Consider the following 24972-nt stretch of genomic DNA (forward strand, 5'->3'; position numbering starts at 1 on the left):
TATTAATAAAACACCAGCTTGTGAAGAACGATTATTATTAAATAAAAATATTCATAATCACGTTCAATATCATATTAATGATTAACGAGTGACCATATTCTCATCATTAACTTACGACCTTTTCTGACCTAAAATGACCTTTTACCACAGCTCTTTAAATTTATATCTCGCACTCTGGGCATAGAAATATTAAAAATATTAAAGGACGTTATCTAAAAAAAAAAAAAAAAGTCCGGTCACCTTCAAACCTACGAATCTTCGCGATAAAACTACTTTTATCACGCTATCATGAGCTATAGTGTTTTTTATATATAGTTACGAAACTTTATAATTTAAGGCTTTATAATTCAGGGATCTATGTTAAGATATTCAGTTAACATTAGAATTTTTCTGTGTTCTACCCGGTTTGGTCCATATTTTTAAGAAACATAATAATAAAATAATAATTTAAAAAAAGATAAATAATTTGTTTCATTATAATTTAACCGTGTTTTAGTGAAGTTTTGTGAGTATACGATAGGACTATGAAGAATAAAAAATAAGTTTTTATTTACATATTATTTACTTTTTGCATATGTAATTTTCAAAGGAAGAAATGGCCACTGAAAGAATTGACAAGTATTGCTCAAAACAGCATGCATTAAAAGATTATGATAATTATTCAGTAAAGGGTGCATCTCACCGATTTCAATGATTTTGAAATGTTCTCGTTTCATTTTCCTATAGATATGTATAATATGTCATTGTATAATATGTATATTATGTATAATAATGACCGTACGGTCACAGTTCCCAAGATATTCCCAAAAAGTTTCAATAAAATCTCAATTAAATTAATCTTATGATTATACTTCGTTCTGGAGTAGTCCGCCATGGTTTTGTGTAGTTTAAACTAAACTTATCTAATTCATCTATAAGAAAAACAACCATTTTTAATACTGTATAAACGAATAAAGAACAATGAATGGTTTATAGGCTGTACTAAAGTATTAAAGTAGTTCCGACAAAGCCAGCATGAAATATTTTTCGATGAATCGATTGATATGTGGAATGTCGCAGTTTAATCTTCAATTTGTCAAAAATCTTAACAAATACATCTACCGCCGTTGACAAATTGTTTGTAGTATAAGAATATATAAAACAAATTGTTAATTAATACATATAGTTCTAAACATAGACTGCTTTATTACTTGAAAACTGAAGCTGAACGGATGTTACATTTATAGGAAAAATTCGTACAGAATGTTACACTTGACAACATATTTTAAGGTCATCGAAATTGGCGAGGTGTGCCCTTTGCTGCATAATTACCAAAATTAAATCTTACAGATTATTTAGATTAATACAGTGAATCATCTTTCAAGGTATTGTATCCCTTTAAAATCCCCCAAAAATCAGAAAAATCATATTATTAAACTTGAAATATGATGATATATATGATGATATATATCATGATATATCATGATATATATGATATATATGATATACATGATATATATGATATATATCATATATATATATATGATGATATATGATGAGATATGATGAAATATGATGAAACTCTCTGATCTAAGAACCGCCCAAGCCACCCAAACTTGATTTAGAGGCTAACAGAGACAACAACATTCGTATATATTCATAAGTACATATACAGGGTGATACTATTGCAGCCATGTAACGCAATTTGAACATGCTTTAAAATAAAGTGTGATTCCTTCATATTTAATTTGTAGTTATTTTATTACATTAAAACGTTATAAATTGAAAATCGCTTTCAAACGACGTTTTATCTTTACTGTTTACATTCGGTAATCTAAACCAGTTTAAATAAGCCAGTTTGCAATAATCATAATCTATTTATTGCAACTGTTTTGTCTTTAAATAGGATAGCGATAAGGATTTCTAAGCCTTAGGTGCCAGTGAATGTAGTTTTAACTAAAAAAACGTATCTTTTCACGCGGCCCATATAGCTGAAATTTCACACAGACAGGCAATGTGTTAAAAATAAAATGCATCGGAAAGTTATTATTTACCATTTCCATTTTGCAGATAAAAATATCATGTAACATGTTTCTTGAGTTTGTTTTAATAACCACTGCAATGTATTAGGCTGTCCGAAAAGTTTCTTTCGTTTTGTAAGGAAATAATACACACACAGTTTATTGAATTATGCACGAACATAATAATAGAAATATGACGAAATGAATTATACTTAATTCAAAAAAATAATATAAAACAGAAATTGTCGTTCATCTATTATCATCTTATAGAAGGAAAGAAACTTTTCGGACGACCTAATAATAAGAAAAAACATATGTAGTCCCTTTTATAAAACCCGAGGCTATCTTGGTTTCGCTTTGAAAGTAAACGATTTTCAACTTATGTTGTTTTAAAACTTTCGTTACATTCCGTACAAATTTCGTTACATAGCCGTAAATGGTTGAAAAGTCGTGCGTCGCGTTAGACCGAATGCACTGTATAGATTGCAAATGGAATTCTGTAACGATAAAAACAGCTTGGGTAACGCAGAAGCGAGTATAATCCATTACCGGGAGGTTGAATAGCGTGTTATCCGTGGTAGTCCATCGGCTAAAGTGCAAGCAGCGAGTGCAGTGAGTGCGGTAGACACTCACCGGTGGAGCTGGTGTTTTGATTGTACTGGTTCAGGCCCGCGGTATGGTATGGTTGAGTGGGACTGCACGTGGGCCGTGCCCCGTATCCAAGATGAAGAGGCTCGTAACTCGGTGGGCGAGCCACACCACACGAGTATCCGTTGTCTCGTTGTTGAAGACACGCTCCGGGACTCGGTCCCACCGTCATGCCCACGGTCATGCCCATAGGGCCCATCCCACCGCTCGTTGATAACGATGACATGCTGCTGGTAGTGTGCTGGTTTTGCTGACTTCCACCGGACATAGTGAAACTCGGCATCGACGTCATGGGGCTGATAGGTTTTACAAAAATATGTTAATTTTGGTAATACGATATCTGGTAGTATATGTGCTAATAATAATTGCACTCGTAGGATATATATTATATTACGATGTAATATAATATACACATATATATCGCATATGTATATTTATATATGTTAATTCTGATAATATAATATTTGATAATGCAATGTCTAGATTATGTTTTATATTATGATAGAAAGTCGTCTACTATGAATATATATACTAATATTTGCATTTGTCACATATGTCTGTCATTGAACCGAAAGGTTTTCCAAATAATGATATCGAATATGGACGTGTAGATAATATTTCCTTTTCTCCAAGCGGGTGGCAAAGAATTGCCGTTTTTAAAAGTGCGTCTCGGCCTATAGAAGTTTAGGAAGCTTTGTATTATTTAAATATCGAACTCTATTTGACGTGTTCGTAGCCGGCGACGTCTTTTCTAACGTTTCTACGTCATTTTTAAATCCTCAGGTTATCTCTTTTCGTATTTACAACTAGTTATATGCAATTTATAACGAATAGGGCAAACCATTGGATGGCCTACAGATTTTTAACAAATTATTTTATATCACACTGGATGACAAATAATAGATAAAAGTTTCGTCTGTTCAGCGATAAACAAACGATCAACAACTTTGAAACAGTAATCAATTTACGGCGTTTAGCTATGGTCTCTTGGAAATTATTAATATTTAATTAGGCAGCGTCCGATTAAAGTTCTTACGTCAGAACCGACACCTGGCAGCGAATGCGTTAGCAAATCATGTTAATTCTCACCTGTATGAATCAGGCATGCTTGGTATTCCTGGATAAACAGCTGTGGGCGCGAAACCATGATGTATCCTGGGTGGAGAGGGCGGTGCTTGCGGGGGTGGTTGACTAGCCAAAATACCCGAGGCTGGCGGCGGTGTTGGATGGCCAGCGCCAACTAGACTCACACCTCCGGCGTGCTGTTGCTGTTGTTGCTGCTGCTGCGACTGTTGTTGCTGTTGCTGTTGCTGTTGCGACTGCTGGTGTTGCGGGTTGTCCCTCCGTTGCGTGCGCAATTTCTCTTCGCGCCGCCACTTCGCCCGCCGATTCGAAAACCACACCTGAGTTAGTGAACGAGAAGACAGACGAAGATACAGGTCAATCGCTAGGCTACAGGTTCCGCTTAATTTCGGTCGTCCGGAGTATTTCTTTACTGTTTTATATTTTTTGCGCGATATTCTAAAGATGACGCGAACTCGATAGTAGGGAATTGGCAAATTGGACATTTTGGATATATACAGTGCATTCTTTGGGGTTTACTGTGGCTACAGAAAGTATTCACACACATCCCTATTTTCCAATGAAACGTTTTGTTATCAGGTTCTACGTTTCAGTCTCATAGTATCAAATATTTGTCACACGAGAGTACTACTAAATGATACGAAATCTGCTATACTTGGATTTAATTAATTGGTATGCAAATACTATAATAAATACTACATATATGAGAATTCTATGTTACGCAGATCCATGCCTCTTGGAAGTGTATTCTAGGTGGTGAATTATTCTGCATAGATTTTTGTAACATATTGTTACAAGAACTTAATAGTCACAGTGTGCAACGCCAAGGCTAATGTGCATAAAAATTGGGAAAATGACCGCTTTTTCGATATTTGGAATATTGACTAAATACAGAAAGCGGTCAGACGTTTTCGGAACTTCCCACAAAGTGGACATCTCGAAACAATTGCCCCAAAAATATTTCATATTGCACACAAAGTATATCCTTTCAATTGATCGCTGCGAATATCTCTAAAATCATTCGTGATACGGAAAAATGTTTTGAACAAAAGTTAAATGACTCCGATGTGGGTATAATTTAATGTCAGTAAACAACTACTATCAAGAACAACCTTGCGACACAACTTTATTTTTTTTAACGAAACCATATATCTTTTAATACATTAAGGGAGAAATATATATATGTTGGAGATGAAAGGACACCGAAGCCTTCTCTTTGCAAAAATCCCTTAACACTGTAATATAGATTCTACCCTAGACGTAATTAAGCAATTGTCGTCATTCAATCCGATTGTATTTGTTCGAGATTTGTGATAATAAGCTTGGGCTCGTAGCCGCGGTCAAGGGATGAACGTTTTATCTAACAAAGGTATGCAGTAATTGTATAGCTCTCCTTAAAAAGAAATCGTTGTAGCGGCACTCGACAGTAAACATTCCAACGCTTTCTGTCCCGTGGCTCGTCACACGCAGACCCTATTCTCCGGGTAAGATGATTACCAGATGTCGACGCATCTCCACAGTACACGTTCAGCTAGCCTGAGGACTCGTTATAAATCTGAAGATTTAGTTAACTAAAGTCCTTCAAACAGACAAACAGTCTTTGTCCCAACTACGGAAAGATAGGGGAAATCTATTTTTTTCACCAACGACGCTTCCCGCTAGCAACTTTCCCTCAAGGGAGGCAAGCATCCTTCTCTAACCACCAACATAGAAATTGACCAACTAACAGCAACGTCAATTTCCCTCACTTTCCGAATAAAGGCATCTCTCCACGAATCCGATGGTCTCGTGTCCTTGGACACACCCCATCATAGTTTTCCTCTGCAGCATCATCGTGAGGGAAAGACATTCTCTAGTGAGGTCGCTCGGTGTATATTCTATGTTTTAACAAAGAATTATTTCAGTAATACTTGTACCGTAGACAAGGAAGTTGGGTACAACTTGGACTTTGGAAGAAAACGCATTTGTCCTGTTGGCCGCGGATTCGTTATTGAACCTAGGATCATTGCCATTAGCTTCTCGAGTATCTGATTACCACGGTTACTTGTCAAATTCTGTAATAATAGTAAATATCTCCTCTACTGCATAACAATAATGTCTAGTCCAAATGAAGATTCGTTTCATGGCCTTAACCCTAATCATAATGTGAACCCGACATATATATATATATATATTGTAAAAACTAATAGTTTTTCGACATAAATAGATAAATTGCCTTTTAGAAAGAATACCAAGATAGGTCGATTGATGTATTAAGAAATGTATGGTTTCATTAAAATGAATAAAGTTGATCTGTATGTTTCTACCTACAGAAATACTACTTCTCATTAAACCCTCGGAACCATTTAATTTCTGTTTTGCATTATTTTCCGATGTCATGAATAGTTTCAGAGATATTCGGAGGAATCGATTGAAATGGGACAGTTTGTAATCGTACAGTAATAATGTAAACAAATAAACATGATTGGGGAAGAAAGCCGATTCCGCAACAGTCTATTAGATGTAGGATTTCTGTGCTTATAGTCTTACAGCATGCAAATTGAAATACATTAGGAATTTTAACATATTAGTAGTGCCGATATTTAATTTTTAATATGGTATTATAAAATATGTTGCTTCGTTTTTTATATAAGTTACAAAACAATTATGAATATTACGGTAAAAATTTGCAAGTAGGTATGTTTTGTTTATAAAAGCATAATATTCTTTCCTTTATATAACAGTAGTATAGGGAAATGATTATCACAAGAAATGTAAATATATAGCGATTATTCGGTAATTAAGTGAATCAAGTGAATCACTAATGTAGAATTCGTCAGAGACTATAAGTATGATGTTTTTAGATGAAGAAACCTATTATTTTCAATGAGGTGTTAAGGATATCGACATATAAGAATTAGTATTACAACTACCAAAGCATATAAATACGATTGGTATCAATTTTTCTATATTTCCAATTACTAAAATCATGCAAGTGTCTATTCTTTTTAATTTTGTTTAAAATTTATCGTAAATTGAACAATTATATAAACAATGAGATTTAGAAAAGAAACTGGACAAATTTTCATTCGAATTTTGTTTCCTACTTATAACTAATAGCGTTGTGTTTGCGTGTATGATTAGGTACACATGCCGTGTAATAAAGTAACTATGCAATAACTATATTATACTTAGTATTTTAAAGGTTTAATAGTAAGCGATTAAGGGATGAAGAATTCGTTGCCTCGTTAAAAGAAATTCTTTATATTATAATGGTAGGCGATTCACCTTTGAAATTTGAAGACGAATAATAAACAATAAAGGTGTTAGAAAAAAAATTATTGTGATCAATTATACTTGAAAACTTATTTAATATACCGTGACTCCCATCAATATTCGGACATTTATTAGTTTATTATTCCTCATTTAGAAAAAATATGTATATTAGATAAAATATATGATTCTATCAACTGCAATATTTGTTTTAATATATCAAAATATAGATAAATAGTTAATTATTAGAAATAAATGTTTATAATAATAATGTTCTGCAAATCGTGGTGTCTGAACATTAATGCGAGTCACTGTATGTAGTTAGAGAATATATGTATGTAGTCACCTGTATTCGAGCTTCCGGTAGACCAATCTTTCCAGCAAGTCTTTCCCTGGCGAAAACGTCTGGATAATGCGTTCTCTCAAATTCCTTCTCGAGAGCGTCGATTTGCTCGTTACTGAAGCTTGTACGATTCCTTTGAAGCTTCCTTTTTAAACGAAGACGCGCCTGATCGTCGTCCGTGCCTCCGGATACACTTCCGGCGTTGCTGTTGTCACCTCCACTGTTCGTTTCGTCCGAATGTGCACCACCCTCCAGTTCTGCAACTATAAAAAAAGTTAACAATTTATGAGTCAACTTTTAACATTTATTATACATTTAAGATGGCTGTTTATGCGGTATATTAATCTTTTACTAAATGCATATACGTCTGCAGCAAACGTCTTGCAATTTCTATGTATGTGCATTCTCAGATTGAGAATGTATTTTAATAATTTTATATAATTTTATAAATTATATATTTTTTTAAATTTTATATTAATTTTTATTTAAATTATAATTTTTTATATTTCTTTAAAATTAAAAATTAATTTAAATAATTATTATTAAATAATATAATTTAAAAATTTTAACTTCCTTTCAATAAATTTTATAATTATATATTCTTTTAAAAAAGATTTCAATTATTTAAAATATTTATATAAATTAAATAAATTTCTAAATTTAACAAAATTTTAATTTTTAATATTAATCTAATTTATATATATATATAATAAAAAAATTAATTTAAATTATTATTATTATTATTATTATTATTATTAATAATATAAATTATAATTTAAAAATTTAATCTCCCAATAAATTTTATAAATTATATTTTTAAAAATTTAAATTTTTTTAAAAAATAATATTATTATATATATTTCATTGTACATTCTCCTACTTTAATTATAAAAAATCAATTTATTTATTTTATTTATTTATTATATATATATTCTGAGAAACCATTATAATCATGACAATCGTGTCTCATTACAGTTCTAAATGTTTTACGTAACACGTACAATTACATGTATATAAATATTTCTTATGATATATGTGAAAATACTTTTGCGAGTCACTGTTGATATTGTATTGGGCGGTTACAAAAGTTCGTTTTGTTACGAATTCCTATCAAATATTAAAATGTTCATTTTACAATTGTGATTTTAAGTCGGATTAGTGATATACATATTATGTTCCTAATGTAATATTCAGATTACCTGAATAAAAGCGTTTTCAATCGGCAAAGGGACAATTAAAATAATATAAATTAAACACTTAGACATGAAAAGAGATATTTAGATATAGTAAATGTATTTCTATATCTAATGAGATAATTAGCAGAAGAGGGGAATTTATGAATTAACAATATACGATATCGAAGTTTTGAAATTAACTCGCAATTGTTAATAATTGAATATATCCAGATGGTAAGAAGAAATTACTGTAGCAAATTAATTATTCATATTATAGTTACCTGTTAAAATATGTACGTAGAGGTTTATTATAATAATTTATTGGTTTATAATTGTTGGTCCTTTCGTTACACGTATGTTTTTTAAAGGTTATCGGCATAAAGTGTTTCCTTTCAAGCCGAATACATATATTATAAATTATATAAAAGCACAAATGAGACAGCAAACGTATTACGGAGTTATTCACCGATGTAAAATAATTGGAACCAATGGCGTTCATTTTGATTAAAATTTTATATCCATTGATTCTTGTATAATTGTAATTTTACTTTCCATGACATGTTATTCGAAAAGGATTAAAAAATTAAAAAATTTCATCAACGATTTAGAATTATTAAACTTAACTTAAAAATACCTATAACTTCACTTTCAAACGTGAATCATACTAATAATTTATATAATTAATTGATTTAAAATAGATTTCCAGAGAAAATTAGGTTCAATGTTGAATTGGAAAATTTAAAAATAAAATTCATCGCTATTTGTCTCCCACTCCAAAGAAGGTTTACGGAATAAAATATTATTTACCATATACCATACATTATATATTATAAATATATTTACTATAAATAACGATGCAGTGGATTAAGTAATAATACTACTAATTTATGATAATCTGATAACACTTCCAATCTAGTTTCTATGTAGGTATATTTCTCCATATTAAAATGTTCAACTTCCCTGGTAAAAAAATAATCGCGAATTATGCGAAATCCTCCGTAAATCGATCCCCAAACCCTATCGATCTCATACAACGTCGCGAGTTTTTACCGACCCTCTCCCTCTTCGTTCCTTCTTTTTCGAGGGTCGTCGACAGAGGCCTTCGTCAGTTTTCTTATATAAATATCCACGTGCGTGCACGGTCTCGTGCATGTATACGTGCATGTAGAAACGCGAGGGGGAGGATTCGAGGGAAAGGAGGCGTTGCTGGGCGAACCTTATCGTCGGTTTCTGGGTGAGCGCGTCGAGGCGTCACTGGGTTTTGGCTCGACGACGAGAACTGCCTGGGGGTTGCACTGGGGGGAGGGTGGGGGAGCTGGTGGAATGGCTGGCTAGGGAAAGAGGGACGCACGATAAGACGCCGAGCGTCCCGACGCCAGTGTCCCTGTTCTCCCTAGCACGATACGCCTCTGTCATCCGTGCAAAGTGCCATCTTCTCTCTCTCTCTCTCTCTCTCTGTCTTCTTCTTCTTCCCTTTACTCTTCCAGTTCTGCTATTCTTTTTGCTTCCCCTTTTTATCTCTGGCTTCTATCTTTCACCTTCTTGCTTTAATTTTCACCTTCGTCGTAGTCTCTTCTTTGTTTCACTTCTTGGGACGATAATCTTCACTTTGGAGTCTTTGCTTTGGAGTCTTCGACGCGTTAATGGAAACCTGATAACAACTTCTCGATAGGGTCGAGCTACCCGTTTCTGTCGAGCCTTGCCGCTTCTTTTCCGACACTTACTGTCTGAGTTAGGTCTTTCTTCGCTTATTTTGGCAGTCTGCTGTATCGTTTTGTACCATGGATTAGGCAGATGCTAATTCATTGTTGGTCAAAGACGTACTAATAAGTTTTATCTTAGAATTAATAATAAATATTGTAATCGCTTTAATACGTCTATTGGAAGATCCTATTCTACATTCTACTTTAATTTGAAATTTTTTAACTTATTTGTTACTACATATAATCATGAAAAATGACTATGTGAAATCATATGCAAAGTTGATGAATTATTGGTTAAAGCTGGAATTTTAGTAACTGTTCTATGTTGTAACAGATTAAGAGCACTTTTAGTTAGTATGATTATAAAGACCATATAGGAGAGATACGGTAAAGATATAGTAAATTTGAGTGCTATGCTTGAAATATTGTATTCTATTTTTATTTTAAATTCACCATTGAATAAATTGCATTTAATTGAATTTAATAAATACAATTTTGGCCGCATAATTTATTTCATAAATGAAAAGGTTACAAAATTCAAAATACAGTTCTTTACCGATTTCTCATACTCAAACTAAACACATTAACAAACGTATTATCTTCCTTTCAAAATCATCAACAGAAACGTTCATTTCTTCTCTACCGTATTATTTATCTATTAAATATTATAACAAATACTATAAGATAAATATTTTATATATTTTTGTCCATTACGTGCATTTTATATATTTCTGCACCTTCAAATTTCCTATAAATATAAAAAGATCTACAGTTTAGTGATGTATTACCATTTGCCTAAGAAGGACGATGGTTTTCATAATGATATCGTCGAGGAAGTGAGAGAACTCGAGAGATAATCCGTAGTCTCCCCTTTCATGGATGCGGTTAAGGTTCATCGTGGAAGCTGGCAGGGAGCCACGTTTCTAGTACTAAACTTCTCGTGGAATCGGAGGGCTGTTACACCAAGTTTCCACTACAGGATGTAGAATCCAGAACAATGTGGAACTTCCTCTTCCTCTTGCTTCTTTCGTCTTCCATCCTTCGCTCGTTGTCTGTAGCTTCCGCCTCCGGTTAGTTCTACTTTTCGCCTGTCGTTCTCCCTTCTCTCCTCTCTCCTCTTCTCATCGTCGTTTTTTCCACCTCTCACAGTTTACACTTCGTTTGCCCTAGTTTTTCTCGTTTTTGTTCCACTGATTGTTTCTTTCGATTTTTCTACGCTCTTCTCTCTCTTTTTTTTTCGGGCTATTTTGCGTTTACTTTTGCGAATTTTAAGTCTCGTTTCGTTGGTCTTATTCTTCCTTTTTAATGTATGGTCGTTTTGGTAAGATTGCTTTTTAAAGTAAGTTTTTGTCATTCATGTATTTAATGCAGATTCTTGTATTTTGCTTTATACATATTATCTTTCATTAAGCGTCGATGCAAATTCCGACTATTATTTCTTTTTATTGCGAGTATTTAACAAAGACTTGCATTTATTCTACATTTGGAAAAAAGAAACACTACATATATCAAAAGAGGAGAATATATTTATGAGAAATTGATGAACAATTTGCGTACATGAAAGAAAGCAGAAAATTCAAACATCCTACAACATTTTAAATATTAATACAAATTACTATTATTTTCCCTTCGAATGTTAATATAAATTACTACCGGTCGCTGATGACCAATTATTATTGATAGCGCGAAGCAAATATAAAAGCTGAAAACAATCGATGTTGAAGCAATTTGAAAAATTAACATTCAAAGTTAGTTTCAGTGAAAACAATCTCGAAATAAATCACTCTTCTAAGATGAATCTGAACGTATATTTCAAAGTAAAACGTGCCAAACTTCTTTTCCCTGTAGATATATTTGTTACATTTGTAATATGTAAGCAAATTATAATACATAATTTTAGCGACTACTATTAATCAAGAAAAATCGCATAATATCACAAGCAAATTCAATTTTAAGATTATATTGATTTTAGATGTTTTGTTTGTTAGTCACGAAAACATTTTTTCCAATTACTTGAGTCATTCAACATCGAAAAATTACATTACGTTACCATTAAGCTTTCAAAACGCCTTACATACGCATATTTACATATTCACTATTATAGCAAATTTGAGTTACATATAATACAAATAATTTGACACGAATTCAATAGAAATAAATTTTTGGTATTTTTCATCTTTTTCGATTAATAATTTAAAACTCATTAAGTATATAGTACGTATGTAATAATTTAACATCTAAAGTCCATTTGAAAATATCACCATATGTATAATATATTTGAAATATCATCAATGAGGTATTATAATCTCGAATGTGTTAATTTTCGTAAAGTTCGGTGTTAATATTAATATTCGTGAATTTTCAAAAATAATATGTACATAGTATTAAAATTAAAAGAATGCCGATGCTTTAGCAGAAACGTGAAAATGAAGTCGGCCATCGCGCTTGAGCGAGCTTGAACTCGGGTTGGTGGATAATACGTTGAACGACGATATGAGAGATTTGGTTGGGGCGAAAGACCAAGGACGAGAGTAAGAGTAAGAGAAACTGAATGGCTAGAAGGGATTCCCCTCCAACGATACATTCTCCTCTCGCTTCCAACATCTGTTGCGATCTTTTCGTTTTTTCCCCGACATCTCTTGCGAAATTACAAAAGACTGATCCTTTTATCATAGAAAATATCTCGCTTGGTATGAAACGATTACGGAAAGTGGAAAAATGTAATTTTATACTTTGTACATTTACATTTTTATATGTTTAACCCTTCTAGTTCAAATACAATGCCATAAATTTCACATCTTAAACTTTATCGTCTGTAACATAATTTGTATTTTTGTATTTTCACACCATTTAACATTATTTCTATGCTATTTAAATTCCGCTACATATTATTTTAATATCTGTTGCTTACGATTAAACAGTCGAAATTATGTGTTTGTTATATCCGATGCTAAAAATACAAGAAATGTAACATAATTTGTATTTTTGTATTTTCACACCATTTAACATTATTTCTATAGTATTTAAATTCCGCTACATATTATTTTAATATCTGTTGCTTACGATTAAACAGTCGAAATTATGTATTTGTTATATCTGATGCTAAAAATACAAGAAATGTAACGTAATTTGTATTTTTGTATTTTCACACCATTTAACATTATTTCTATGCTATTTAAATTCCGCTACATATTATTTTAATATCTGTTGCTTACGATTAAACAGTCGAAATTATGTGTTTGTTATATCTGATGCTAAAAATACAAGAAATGTAACATAATTTGTATTTTTGTATTTTCACACCATTTAACATTATTTCTATGCTATTTAAATTCCGCTACATATTATTTTAATATCTGTTGCTTACGATTAAACAGTCGAAATTATGTGTTTGTTATATCCGATGCTAAAAATACAAGAAATGTAACATAATTTGTATTTTTGTATTTTCACACCATTTAACATTATTTCTATAGTATTTAAATTCCGCTACATATTATTTTAATATCTGTTGCTTGCGATTAAACAGTCGAAATTATGTGTTTGTTATATCCGATGCTAAAAATACAAGAAATAATTTTATCCATTTCAAACGAAAAGCGTTCAGTCCTGATTGTTGCTCTTCGTGTGCCTATGATCGTCGATTTTTCAACAGCTGATCGGTTTTTAATCGAAACAATGCTACTTTGATCGCTTTTACGTAACAATAACTATAGCTTCAACGATACGTAACTGGCTCGTGACCAATTGTTATATTTAAATCAATGTGTGGGATTTTGATGGTTGAACGGGAGGTCCTTTTCATTATGGAATTGATCGATGGTCAATGATTGGTAAAGTGGCGAACGCTATTTGGAAGTGGCGCGGTTGTTTCGTCGAAACGTTTTTAATACGCTTCGGTTAGTCTTGTGTTGTTTGGCTTCCTTGTCGGGTAATTGTTGCTGTTTAGGCGTGGTTAAGCATTGAGAAGTGGCTTTCCGCGAACTTTCGGATGCAGGTTTCGTGTATTTGTGAATTTTATGGGTTTTAAAATAGTATCTAAAAGATAAGATATAAGTAATGTTAAATAGTGTAAAAACACAAATAGGTAGGAAGATACTCGAAAAGAAAGGCAGTGTATTAAAAAATATTTAGATAAGACTAAAAGTCGAAATATAAAAGAAGAATGGTATGTCTGAAACGAAACAAAAATTCATTTCAATAATGCCAAATCCTGCCAGAAATGGTTTCTTTTTGTCTCCTAAATTCTGAAGAGTCTCTCGAAGAAGCAGAAAGGCACGCGTACGGTACCATACAGAAGTTCAACCTCAGACCATAGAGAAAAATAGTTCCTTTGTTGTTACACCCTTCCATCCAACTCTTCTGATGATCGTTCACGCATTTCCAATCTTCTCGAGGACTTCTCGTGTTACGAGAAATAATAAACTGTACACTAGCCACGAGTGGCATATTCGTGGTTGCCATTGTAGCAGCCGTGGTTCGTTCGAGTGCGATAGAAAAATTCCAGGGGCGAAGTGGCGACGTTTAGCTGAGTGCACCGACCACCATTATCGGCGTTAATAATGCCGTTCGCCACTCGTGTGCTCGCGGCCATTACCCAGCCAGCTTTTTCTTTTCACCGATACTGCTCTGGACTGGCTGCGTCACTTTATAGCTTGAGTTTCTCGATTCTCGAGTTAGGGACGATGTTTTAACGGTCTCGCGAACGAGACCGTAGAAATCCACAGCGTTACGAGCTCTCATTATTCTTCAGACTTCTCCTCCGCCGCATACACGCAAATTGTCGACTCTATGCTGTCGTAAGGATGTTTGACTATTTTGAGGATTTCTCTGCGAGAAGTGGGAATGTTGGGATATAAAATTGTATTCTTGTTGCGACACGCAATTGGGTTGGCTTATAATATTAAATTTGTTAGACGATAGAAAAATGCTGTTAAGAGGAAAGTTACAGCAGTGTCTATTTTCCTATGACTTCACTTTCTTTATAAGCGCAACGATGTATCAAAATTGCACCAAAGATTCAAATACAATTATATATTCTTTATATATATTTTTTTATCTTTTTTTAAATACTAAATCTTGGGATAATTCAGGGATCGATTCTGTAGTCTGAAAATCGAGTTTTTATTATGAAGTAATTAGATGAAATACAACGATAAACAACAATTAATATGCGTCTATAACAATAAATAACAATAATTATATAAACGGGAAATAGCAAGTCTTTGGTATAATGTTTACCTGAAAATCGAGAATCGATTTTCAACGTCCTGAGCTACCGATTTTTCTTCTTCAGTCTTTAAAATCTCTAATGTAACTCTCTGTCCGTCCGTTCGGGAGAAACGTGCTTCTTCTTATACTAGAGACATTCATGAATGGCCATCTCAGATTGTCACGAATAGGGAATAGTCCTTACGCGCGCGCAATGAAACACATGTACATAAATAATATTAATTTTATTTGAATTACACGTCACCTACTAAAATAAAGTTAACAATAATTAACAGATAGATAATTAATTCGATATTGGCAAAAGTCACCACACATTAGGGACATCCACCAGCAATCAACGCATGTATGTAGTAACTTTAATACCTTACAAATAAATTATATTTCTAATAAAAAATAATAAAAAGACGGGTACGATAATCTAGACTTAGGCTATCGCGACCCATACGAACACCCTGCAACACGTTTTTATGCACACAAATTCAAAGAGCGCATTGTAGATTGTGCGAAATACAAATAACGAAACTCCAACCCGCGATATTTTGTCTGCAATGCATAAATGTCAATCTTAAAACGACACAATAACCCCAAAGAGATCTTTTGATGTAAGGAATTGATGAAAGGACCAACAACCAATCGCAACTACATCTGCTACGATCAGTCAAATTTCCTTCGGAAATTTGAACACCAAGGGCGGGGGTGTCACGTGCCGCGTTCCGCACGTGACGCCACGAACCAATAACTTATGAATAATTAAACACGACCAATAATAATAAATTAACTAATAACTAACCAATCAAACTAAAAAGAATTATACGACAGACAATCAGAATGAAATAAACGAATCAATAAGAAGAAACACTACAACCAATCGGCAATGACATATAAAGTACAAATGAAATGAAATAATTAAATGAACCAATAAATAAAACAAGCCGCGATTCAAATGTATGAGATTTCTCTGCGAAAACACATGTATATATACACACACGTGTATGCATATCTGTGTGTGTGACCTACTTCGTGAATCTGAATAATTGGTAATCTAATAAAATATAAAGGAAATAAAATATACTATACTACATCAGCATTCTAATAAAAGTGAAAATTGTATACAAGATTGCTCTGCGACGCGCACATATATAGATATATAGTTACAAATTTTGGTCGTCCGTAAAACGAAAGAAGATCGCTCTGTCCGTGAAACACAGCCTGTCGTGCTACCCGTGAAACGAAAGGAATCCCTATCCTACATGAACTCTGGGGAGTTTACATATATTTTCTTTTAGTCTTATCGATCTTTCGGAACATTCCGCGCGAGAAAGTATTAGAGTACCACGGTTCAGAAATCAATATTTCGTAGGGTATTTCAGGATTTGATAGATCATGTACTTTATTAAAGATATTCCGCCTTCACACAGTCTCTTTATGTTTTTCTTTAAAAATTAATAACTGTAGCTAATGATATTAATGTAATTAACGCAATGATAGAAATATCTATTAATATTTGTCATAAAATTAGGTTTCTCAAAGATTGGACGTAATTTACGGGAATACATATATCGTAGAAACACTATCAAACACTGAACTTTTCGAGGAATCCGGATCTAAGATTTTCAGATTGGTTTCGTAAAGATAATCTGCAGAAAAAATGTAATTTATCGTCAAGGAGGAAAGAGTTAACAAAAGTAGTATTTCGTATTAACGCGACGTAGTCGGATGTTGCCAGTGTCAAATGAAGGAAGAAGTATTTATAAACTGATATTTGTATGCGCTACGCACGCTACCAACCGTGTATGAAATAGTACTTTTATGGTATTTTACGTGTTGCGATAACAATGAATAAATACGAAATCCCATGGAATCAACAGAAACTGATACTTCTTACACGCTTAAAATAAATTTATCAGTGTAAATAGCTGAAATATCACACTATATATCGTCGAAGGAGTAACAAGGGGCACGGGGGCCAGATGCACCGCTCCCTGCGCATCGAATGTTCGAATAGCTACCAATGATACAGATGTTAGCAGGATTATTCTGCGGTGTTCATCGAAGCGAAGCCGAAGTCACCAGCCTCGGGTCCGAAAATTCAGCAAAAACAGCCAGGGTATTAAGGGTCGGCTAATAACGCGTAATACCAACCACGTCCCTTCCTGCTCGCACATTTTTATTACCCCTCTACCTTTTCCCCTCCTTTTTTCCTTCTCTACACGTTTTTGGCATTCGGTAGCCAAGCCCGCAGTCTCGACACGCCATAGGTGAATCCTGTGTCGAGGGGTGGTATCCGTCAGGGAAAATAAAAAAAGATTACGCACATTGGGCCACTCGTTCCAGCATGACACCTCGTACCCCCCGACGCGTTACGTCGCGATTATCATTTTGAAATCGACTAGAAAAGCCAGTCAGTGACAATAGCCGGCCATGATGCGTTAGTAACGGCCATTCACCGACCGGACCGGCGAAAGAATGGAATGGATGGATAGAGGGGAGGAGGGTTACATCAAGGGAAGGTTTCTAGACGGAGAGAGAATGAGAGGGATGATAGTTAAACGATATATTCTCGAATGGGAAACCAGTACAAAACGGTATAGATACGTAAGGTTTTAGATGTATAATTTTCTAATGTATGAAACAAATTGTGTAACTAAAATTATATCTGTTAAATAGATTCACGGTGAACATAAAATAAAAGTAGAATTCAAACATAGCTCTCAAATCGACGATAAACAAAATCTTTACGTATACGATAAAATTTACTATATTTTACCTACGTGACGTTCATGATCGTATTTTATTTATAATTAATAATCGTATTTTTTATAGTTAAAATTACTCTTGTATTGTTGTATCGTTATATTTAACATAAAACAATTAATAAAATTTCTGTTCTAATCAATATTCTAGTCAATTCTATGTATAATGGCCCGCGAAAGTATTTGAATAGCTATTGTAAGAATCTTTCACGAATATATTATATTTCTTAATATATTTTGATTTTAATATATATATTATGTGATTATTTCAGTAAAGTTTGGAACCAATCTGAATATTTTTATAGAGCTTAGAACAAGTCGAAGCCGTTGTCCTTTTAGGATTACGAAGTTACGAAAATAAATGCTAAATAGTTTTACCTTGCTACACGGTTTTGTACAAGTGACCATTTTAATGTAAAAATTTTAATTTAAAAATAGAACGATATGATAAACGCAGCTGTAAAGAAATTGCATCAATTAATTTTCACTATTTCCATTTTCTTGGTGACATAAGTGTTTATTCATAGTAAATGACTTAAAACTGTACATTACAATAATATTTTCAAACACTATCTAATACGTAATTTAAAGCTTTACGAATTTTCATAATAAACATCACGATATAATTTTTACCCCCAAACAAATACCACCAAACGGAAACCTACCTAATCCAACTTTCTCAAACAACTATAATAATATACTTCAACTCTCTTAGACATTACAAGACAACATTAAGAAGACAACCAACCTCATAAGTAACGTCACAACATTTAAGGCATTAATATACTCGGTACAGTAATTGTTCGAACGAATTCCAACCCCTAATCCAAGGGGTACGTTTTCACCGCGAGTGTTTCCAACTCGAAACTTCTCCACGCGCATATATTCGGCATTAAGGACTGAGAATCCAATAAATTTGTCCGTGGGATTAGGCATTAGACCGAAGCGGATTATACGTTGGATTCCTATCCTGCGCCCGCGGGACGATAGCGATCAACCCTCGCTCTGTCACTCTTTCCGTCTCTCTCTCTTTAAGCTTCCTATACTAGCGATGGGCTCAAGTGCATCGGAAGTAGATTCGAACATTGATTGACTATTAGATGCGAAGCCTCCATAAGTGTTTCGAGAAAACGAAGTGGTGCTTTTAAGTAGAAATCCAATCTATCGTATACGTGACAGACTCGAACCCTCTATGAGTATTTTGGGAAATAACGAAGGTCTCCAAAGTAGAATCAAACGCTGCTCGAATAAGTCTTGCTCGGCTTGTTTTCTGTTCAAATTCTAATATTTAGAAGCTTCAAAATTTAGAGACACCGAAATTTGAAAACTTGAATACTTGAAGATACATAATTATAAGTAAATCCTAAAAATTTGCAAATACTCGAGCGAACCATTATATCTTAAGAACCCTCGGAAACGAACGTTGGATCTACGTATCGGATTTGATTCGGATTTATGAGTACGTATCGAACTTGATCCCATCGCTAGCTATAGCGTATAACATATCGCAGCCAAGGATGATCCTCCTCGACTTGTATCAGTCGTTACAAGCCACTCGATATACAGAACCCTGTTACCCTCGTAATTACTTTCGCGCGATGCTAGCCACAAGAAAGAGATATTAAAAACGATTTTGGAGAATTTTTAAGCGCGAGTAAGCTAAATATATCTATACACTAAGGGGTTCGATTCGTGATGCAAGTAAAATCATAGAGATTTTATGGCTTGAAATAAGATGAAAATTAAGAGTAATAAAATTGTATTGGAAGCGTATCGTCCACGTTGTATTCGTATTGCCCACTTATGAAACACCATGTAGGGATACCATGTCTGAATATTAATTCATTCTAACTGCCAACTTTCTTCTCTGAAATGATTATACAATAGAATTTAGAAATTTCAATCAATTTTTTTGTGGATTAAAAAAGAGAAATTTTTTAAATACCATTTTAATAATACGTATATAGGGTGACTCACGACGAACATATTTGAACGCTTAAAATAGAAAGCTTTTATGCGTATAGTGGTATGTGTTATATAAAACACTTTGAACTTCATTATCATCAGAACTGTCATGATTCTGTGTACCAATTATTTACGAGATATTTATTACAAATACATCAATATTTTATATAGTATTTAGCAAATAAAACAATCATGAAACTTGTCAGTATTATCTACACAGAGAATAGTTAAAAGTTTGATTTAAATCGATATCTGAAAATTTATATAGAATTACGAGATATTTATTAGAAATATATCAGTATTTTATAAACGGTGCACATGGTTCAATCACGAATTTTTTAAGTATCACTTATATTTTATTTACTTATATCTACTCAGAGGATTGTCAAGAATACTCTCATTGTATGTACATTGATTTAAATGAATATCTCAATTGATTCTGAAATATAGATGTATATAAATATGAGTGGCGGTCTGCAGCGGTCTACTACCTACATTTCTTCTAGGAAATTTGTACGCTTAGTAGCAAATAGTAAAAGAACGTAGAAACTGTTTGTCGCTAATCAGCGCTCTATTAACGTGCTTGTGATTGGTCAGTGACACGATGAGAGTGACAGGTTCATGTGTGTGAGAGAGACAGTAATCGAGAGTTATTGAAGAATCCGGATCTCTTCAAATGATGACATCTCAGTAACAGAAAATCGGACCGAAATGAAACAAATTGTTGAAGTGGTCACCACTTGTAGGAAAACTCCACATCTGGTCTTTTTAGCTTTCTCAAGCGCTGAAGCCATCGACAGCATATAGACAAAAGAATAGCAGGGAGGCAGACCATAAACAGTAGACAGGCGACGTTGGCAAACTGTCCTGTTTTTGCGTCCAGGCTTTCAGGACATAAATTAAAATATCGTACATAAGCACAGCGCAACAGCGGCTTAATTTTATTTTATTTAACAATAATAATCTTAAAAAAAAAAAAAAAGAGAAAAGAATGTAATAATGCATGGCTACGTCGTATCGGTCGCGTATCGGTACTTTTGCCTGTACCACCCTACAATTAGAATTCAGCGTTTATTCTGGAAAAAAAAATCATGTAAAAAAAATATGTAAAAAACCTGGAATTAATAAACAAAGATAAAGAAAAAAAACAGGCGACGTTGGCTTCGGGGTTTTCAGTTATAAGGTAACACTGCTAGCGTGCGGATCTGGACCAGCTCAAATTGTATTCCTACACTTCACTATCAAATCAAATATATTTTGTACCTTACACTTTATCCACGCGTTTTTCTCTCTTTATATATCGAATAGCCTCAACACAAATTAACATTTTGCAGGGCAGTTTACTCTTTTTGTCTCTAACTGGGTTTACAGACCTTCATTAGTTTTGTAACGATAATTCTTTAAACTTGTTGTGGTTTTAATAGGTGTTACTCATATATTTAACGCGTATCACAATAAATGTGTAATATATTGTAATATATTTACTACAAAATATTTTTTGGAAGAAAACGTGATAGGTATAGAAATGAACTCTTTTTGATTTTTGTGTAAAATGGAAGTTTTATTGTCGGGAAGAACTCATTTCTACTTTTAATATACGTGTACTTAATAAAAAAAAAAGCTAGTATACAGCATAAATCATCATCTTTGGCGTATAAATTTTGAAAATAGTCTCACTGAATGTGTGGATTGTTTAAATATTTTTGTGATTTTCGCGAACTATGTATATCATTATAATTAGACCAAATATCTTGTAATTTCTATATATGCAGATATGTAGATTTGCTTTAAATTTTACCGGCATAATTGTAATAATTGGTCGTTATTACTATACTACAGGTTTTGCAGATGTCATCTTATATTAGGACGCGCCACTATGGTGGCTCATTCTACTGACTCATTCGCTCACCGTTTGAACTAAATGATCAATTTCATTTGCTTGCTTTACACTTTTTTAGTCTTTGCAACTTTTTACGACAGTGTTAACAATGTACACGCATTTGTGTTTGTGATACTCCAGTGTCAGATATCAATTGCTGCTTTTCGTTAAAATAAATGTACCATTATCAGATGGTGTTTTTAACATGCCGATCCGTATCCTTATAATTTTTTAGAATCTTTAAGCTCAAAATGTCGCTTCAAAATGGAAAACGAAAAGCAATTTGAAAAACACTATCACGCTATGAGTGTGACAATTGTGACGTGCGTCTATGTGTCGTACCGTGCTTTAAAATATACCACACTCAATTGTATTATTAATTATTAAAGTTGAAATGTATGTGTCATATTTTTAAGAAAAATTATAATTTAATTTTCAAAAACTTCATTTCAATGTGCTTGCGCAGAGAACAGCATTATTCGTTACACATTGCGGTGCTGTACCGTTTTCGCGTAATTCGCGTCTAACTCTACAGTACAGAGAAATAGCCCCGCACACAATTCAACCGTGCCTAAGAGGTTAAAAATAAAAAATTAAATATAAAGCACAAAAATGCAAAAATGTATAAAATAACTAAAGTATAGTGCTCGTTATAGTACATATTTGGCGAATGCAAATTCTACTCAGGTTCTATTTCTTCAGTTGCGTTGATAGAAATATGGAACTGTACAGATTAGTTATAAAATTGTTAATGAAATTTTCGAATGTCTTGTATAACGCACATGATATATTCACCAAAGGTTTCTAATATTCGGATACTTTCGTGATTAAGTTCCTATATGTCTTTTGAATTAAAAAGTGTATCCATTTGGGGATTACGATTGATTTTATGAAATCTATACAAATTTCTTTTTATAGTCTCCAAATGGGAATTGTGATAACTAATGGGTTAATGCCAGTCATTATATTTTCTAAATCATCCATTTTGAATTGTTCACCCCCTCATTACACAGTCAAAAGGTTAAAACATTAACGCGTAGTCAAGTGAGCGCTGTGTAACGTTCTCATTCATGTTTCTAATGTTATCGTCATAATATTTTCATGACAAAGAAGTAAATATGATGGACCGTGAACGAGCGACAGCTAATGTTAAATGGTTGGAAAGAAATGCGAAATCGTCTATTCCGTTGTACACTGTACATTCAATGAACATGTTACATAGCAGTGTTTATGGTGCTGTCGTATGAATACAAATAGACTATAACTTTATAGATCCATTCAAATGGATGAGACACGCACGTGTTTTATGCATATGCTTAGGCACGCGTGAGAGAACAATTAAAGGGCAACTTAACAAACGTAACAAGATCTTTTTAACCTTTTTTCGTTTAATTTTTGTATACATACCTATTTGATTCTTGCGTTTGTTTTTATACTGTTGATCTAAGAGAAAGACTTTCTGTATTTCAATTTAAAGCGTAGAGATTTCGAGGGATCTGTACATCTAGAATTGTTTGTAATGGCTGTAGAAGTAGGCTTTCTTAACGGTTTAGCGAACGATTGAGAATTTCGAAAGATTTTTAAAAAAATTATTCAAATATTTAAGAATGTGATGAATGAAAGAAGGAAACATATGTTAATTTTATAACGTGAATTTGTGTAAACGAAAGGGTAGTTAGAAAAAGGTAAAAAGAGCTTTGTGAAAAAAATGTTAATCAGTGGCAAAATTTCACACATTTTTAAAATATGTGTTGCACCAGTACAACATTGTTGGGAGTTGGGGGATTAATATAAAAATATTAAAAAGTTAAGAGTATGCATTATTCATTTCTACTTTATACAAATCGAAAAGACGGTCCAAGCACTCGATAACTAAACTTGGTGTCCTCATCCAAATCTCCTATATTCCCATCAGTCTAAATCAATATTAGAACAAAACCAAAAGAAAGTGAAAAAAGGAAGAAGGAAGACCGAATGGAAACCGATTGAAAACGCGTTTCATCTGGAAAAGAAACGGAAACACGGTCGAAGTAGGGGAGAGCAGAACGAAAAATGAAAGGTTTCAAATGAATCGCGTAATAACCTCTGTAGCCTGTTGGTTTCTTTCTCCTTCTCCCGACGTTTATTCTCTCCCCTTCGTTTGCTGCCGATGGAAGAGCTGCTTATGTATTCCGGTGCACGGCTGGTTGCACCACTCCTAATGGAGTTTCCAATATTTTCCTTTCCGTCGACTCGCCTCTGTTCCTCGTTCCCTTGTGCACGTTCTCCAGCCACCTCACCAACCCCGCCGTCGTCTGTTCTCACTGTGTTGATCGATTGCCAAACTCCTTCCGCTTAAACGTGCCCCTCTCTATCTCTCAGGCTCCCTTTCAGTATCCTCTTCTTGTAGCAACGTGCTAATTGTCGTTAGCTCGTTAGGATTGGCCGCGACACTTCCACCTTTGTAATTGTTTCTCCTACTTTATTTACCTATTCGCCATTACGGGTTAATCGCTGAAATTTTTAATATACGTATCGAAACTCTCATCGATTTTTCTCCGTTCGTTTGCGAACATTAATCGCAAAAAATAAAAAATATATAGCAGGGATGATAACTTATTGAAAAAAAATAAAAGTATTTGGATACATATGACATATAATCGTATAATATGTACTTAGGAATACTACTTTCTTCAGTATTCTTATTTTAACAGAAAAGCTGATACATATGATAAGGATGATAGTGCAGCTTACATTAGATGGAAGGGTAAAAGTTAACTCAAGTGCTAGAAATAACATATATCTATAGGATTAGGGAAACGATGCAAGGTACGATATGCGATAACTATGAATTGAAAACTAAAGAACATATATTGCAGATTACATATTACAATTGAATACCGTGAAATATTTCGAATGACTAAAGAAGAGCAAGCGAAAGCAATATATTATTTTATACA

The 24972-nt window shown here is 33.4% G+C and overlaps 1 protein-coding gene across 4 annotated transcripts in view; it reads right to left on the minus strand.

The window, feature by feature from the left end:
* LOC100647828 (paired box protein Pax-6) overlaps positions 1-24972 on the minus strand; it is a 143417-nt gene that overhangs the window by 3673 nt on the left and 114772 nt on the right. For 2 of the 4 annotated variants that reach the window (XM_048404814.1, XM_012318810.3), the window contains exons 7-9: positions 7330-7589; positions 3738-4051; positions 2634-2944 (exon numbers count right to left, since the gene is read on the minus strand). In XM_048404814.1, coding sequence (XP_048260771.1) covers positions 2634-2944; positions 3738-4051; positions 7330-7589 — 885 coding nt within the window. Of the gene's footprint in view, positions 1-2549; positions 2945-3737; positions 4052-7329; positions 7590-24972 lie in introns of all 4 variants that reach the window. The other 2 variants (XM_048404816.1, XM_048404815.1) reach the window with 2 other exon arrangements.

Source organism: Bombus terrestris, chromosome 4, assembly GCF_910591885.1.
Source record: "Bombus terrestris chromosome 4, iyBomTerr1.2, whole genome shotgun sequence".
NCBI lineage: Eukaryota > Metazoa > Arthropoda > Insecta > Hymenoptera > Apidae > Bombus > Bombus terrestris.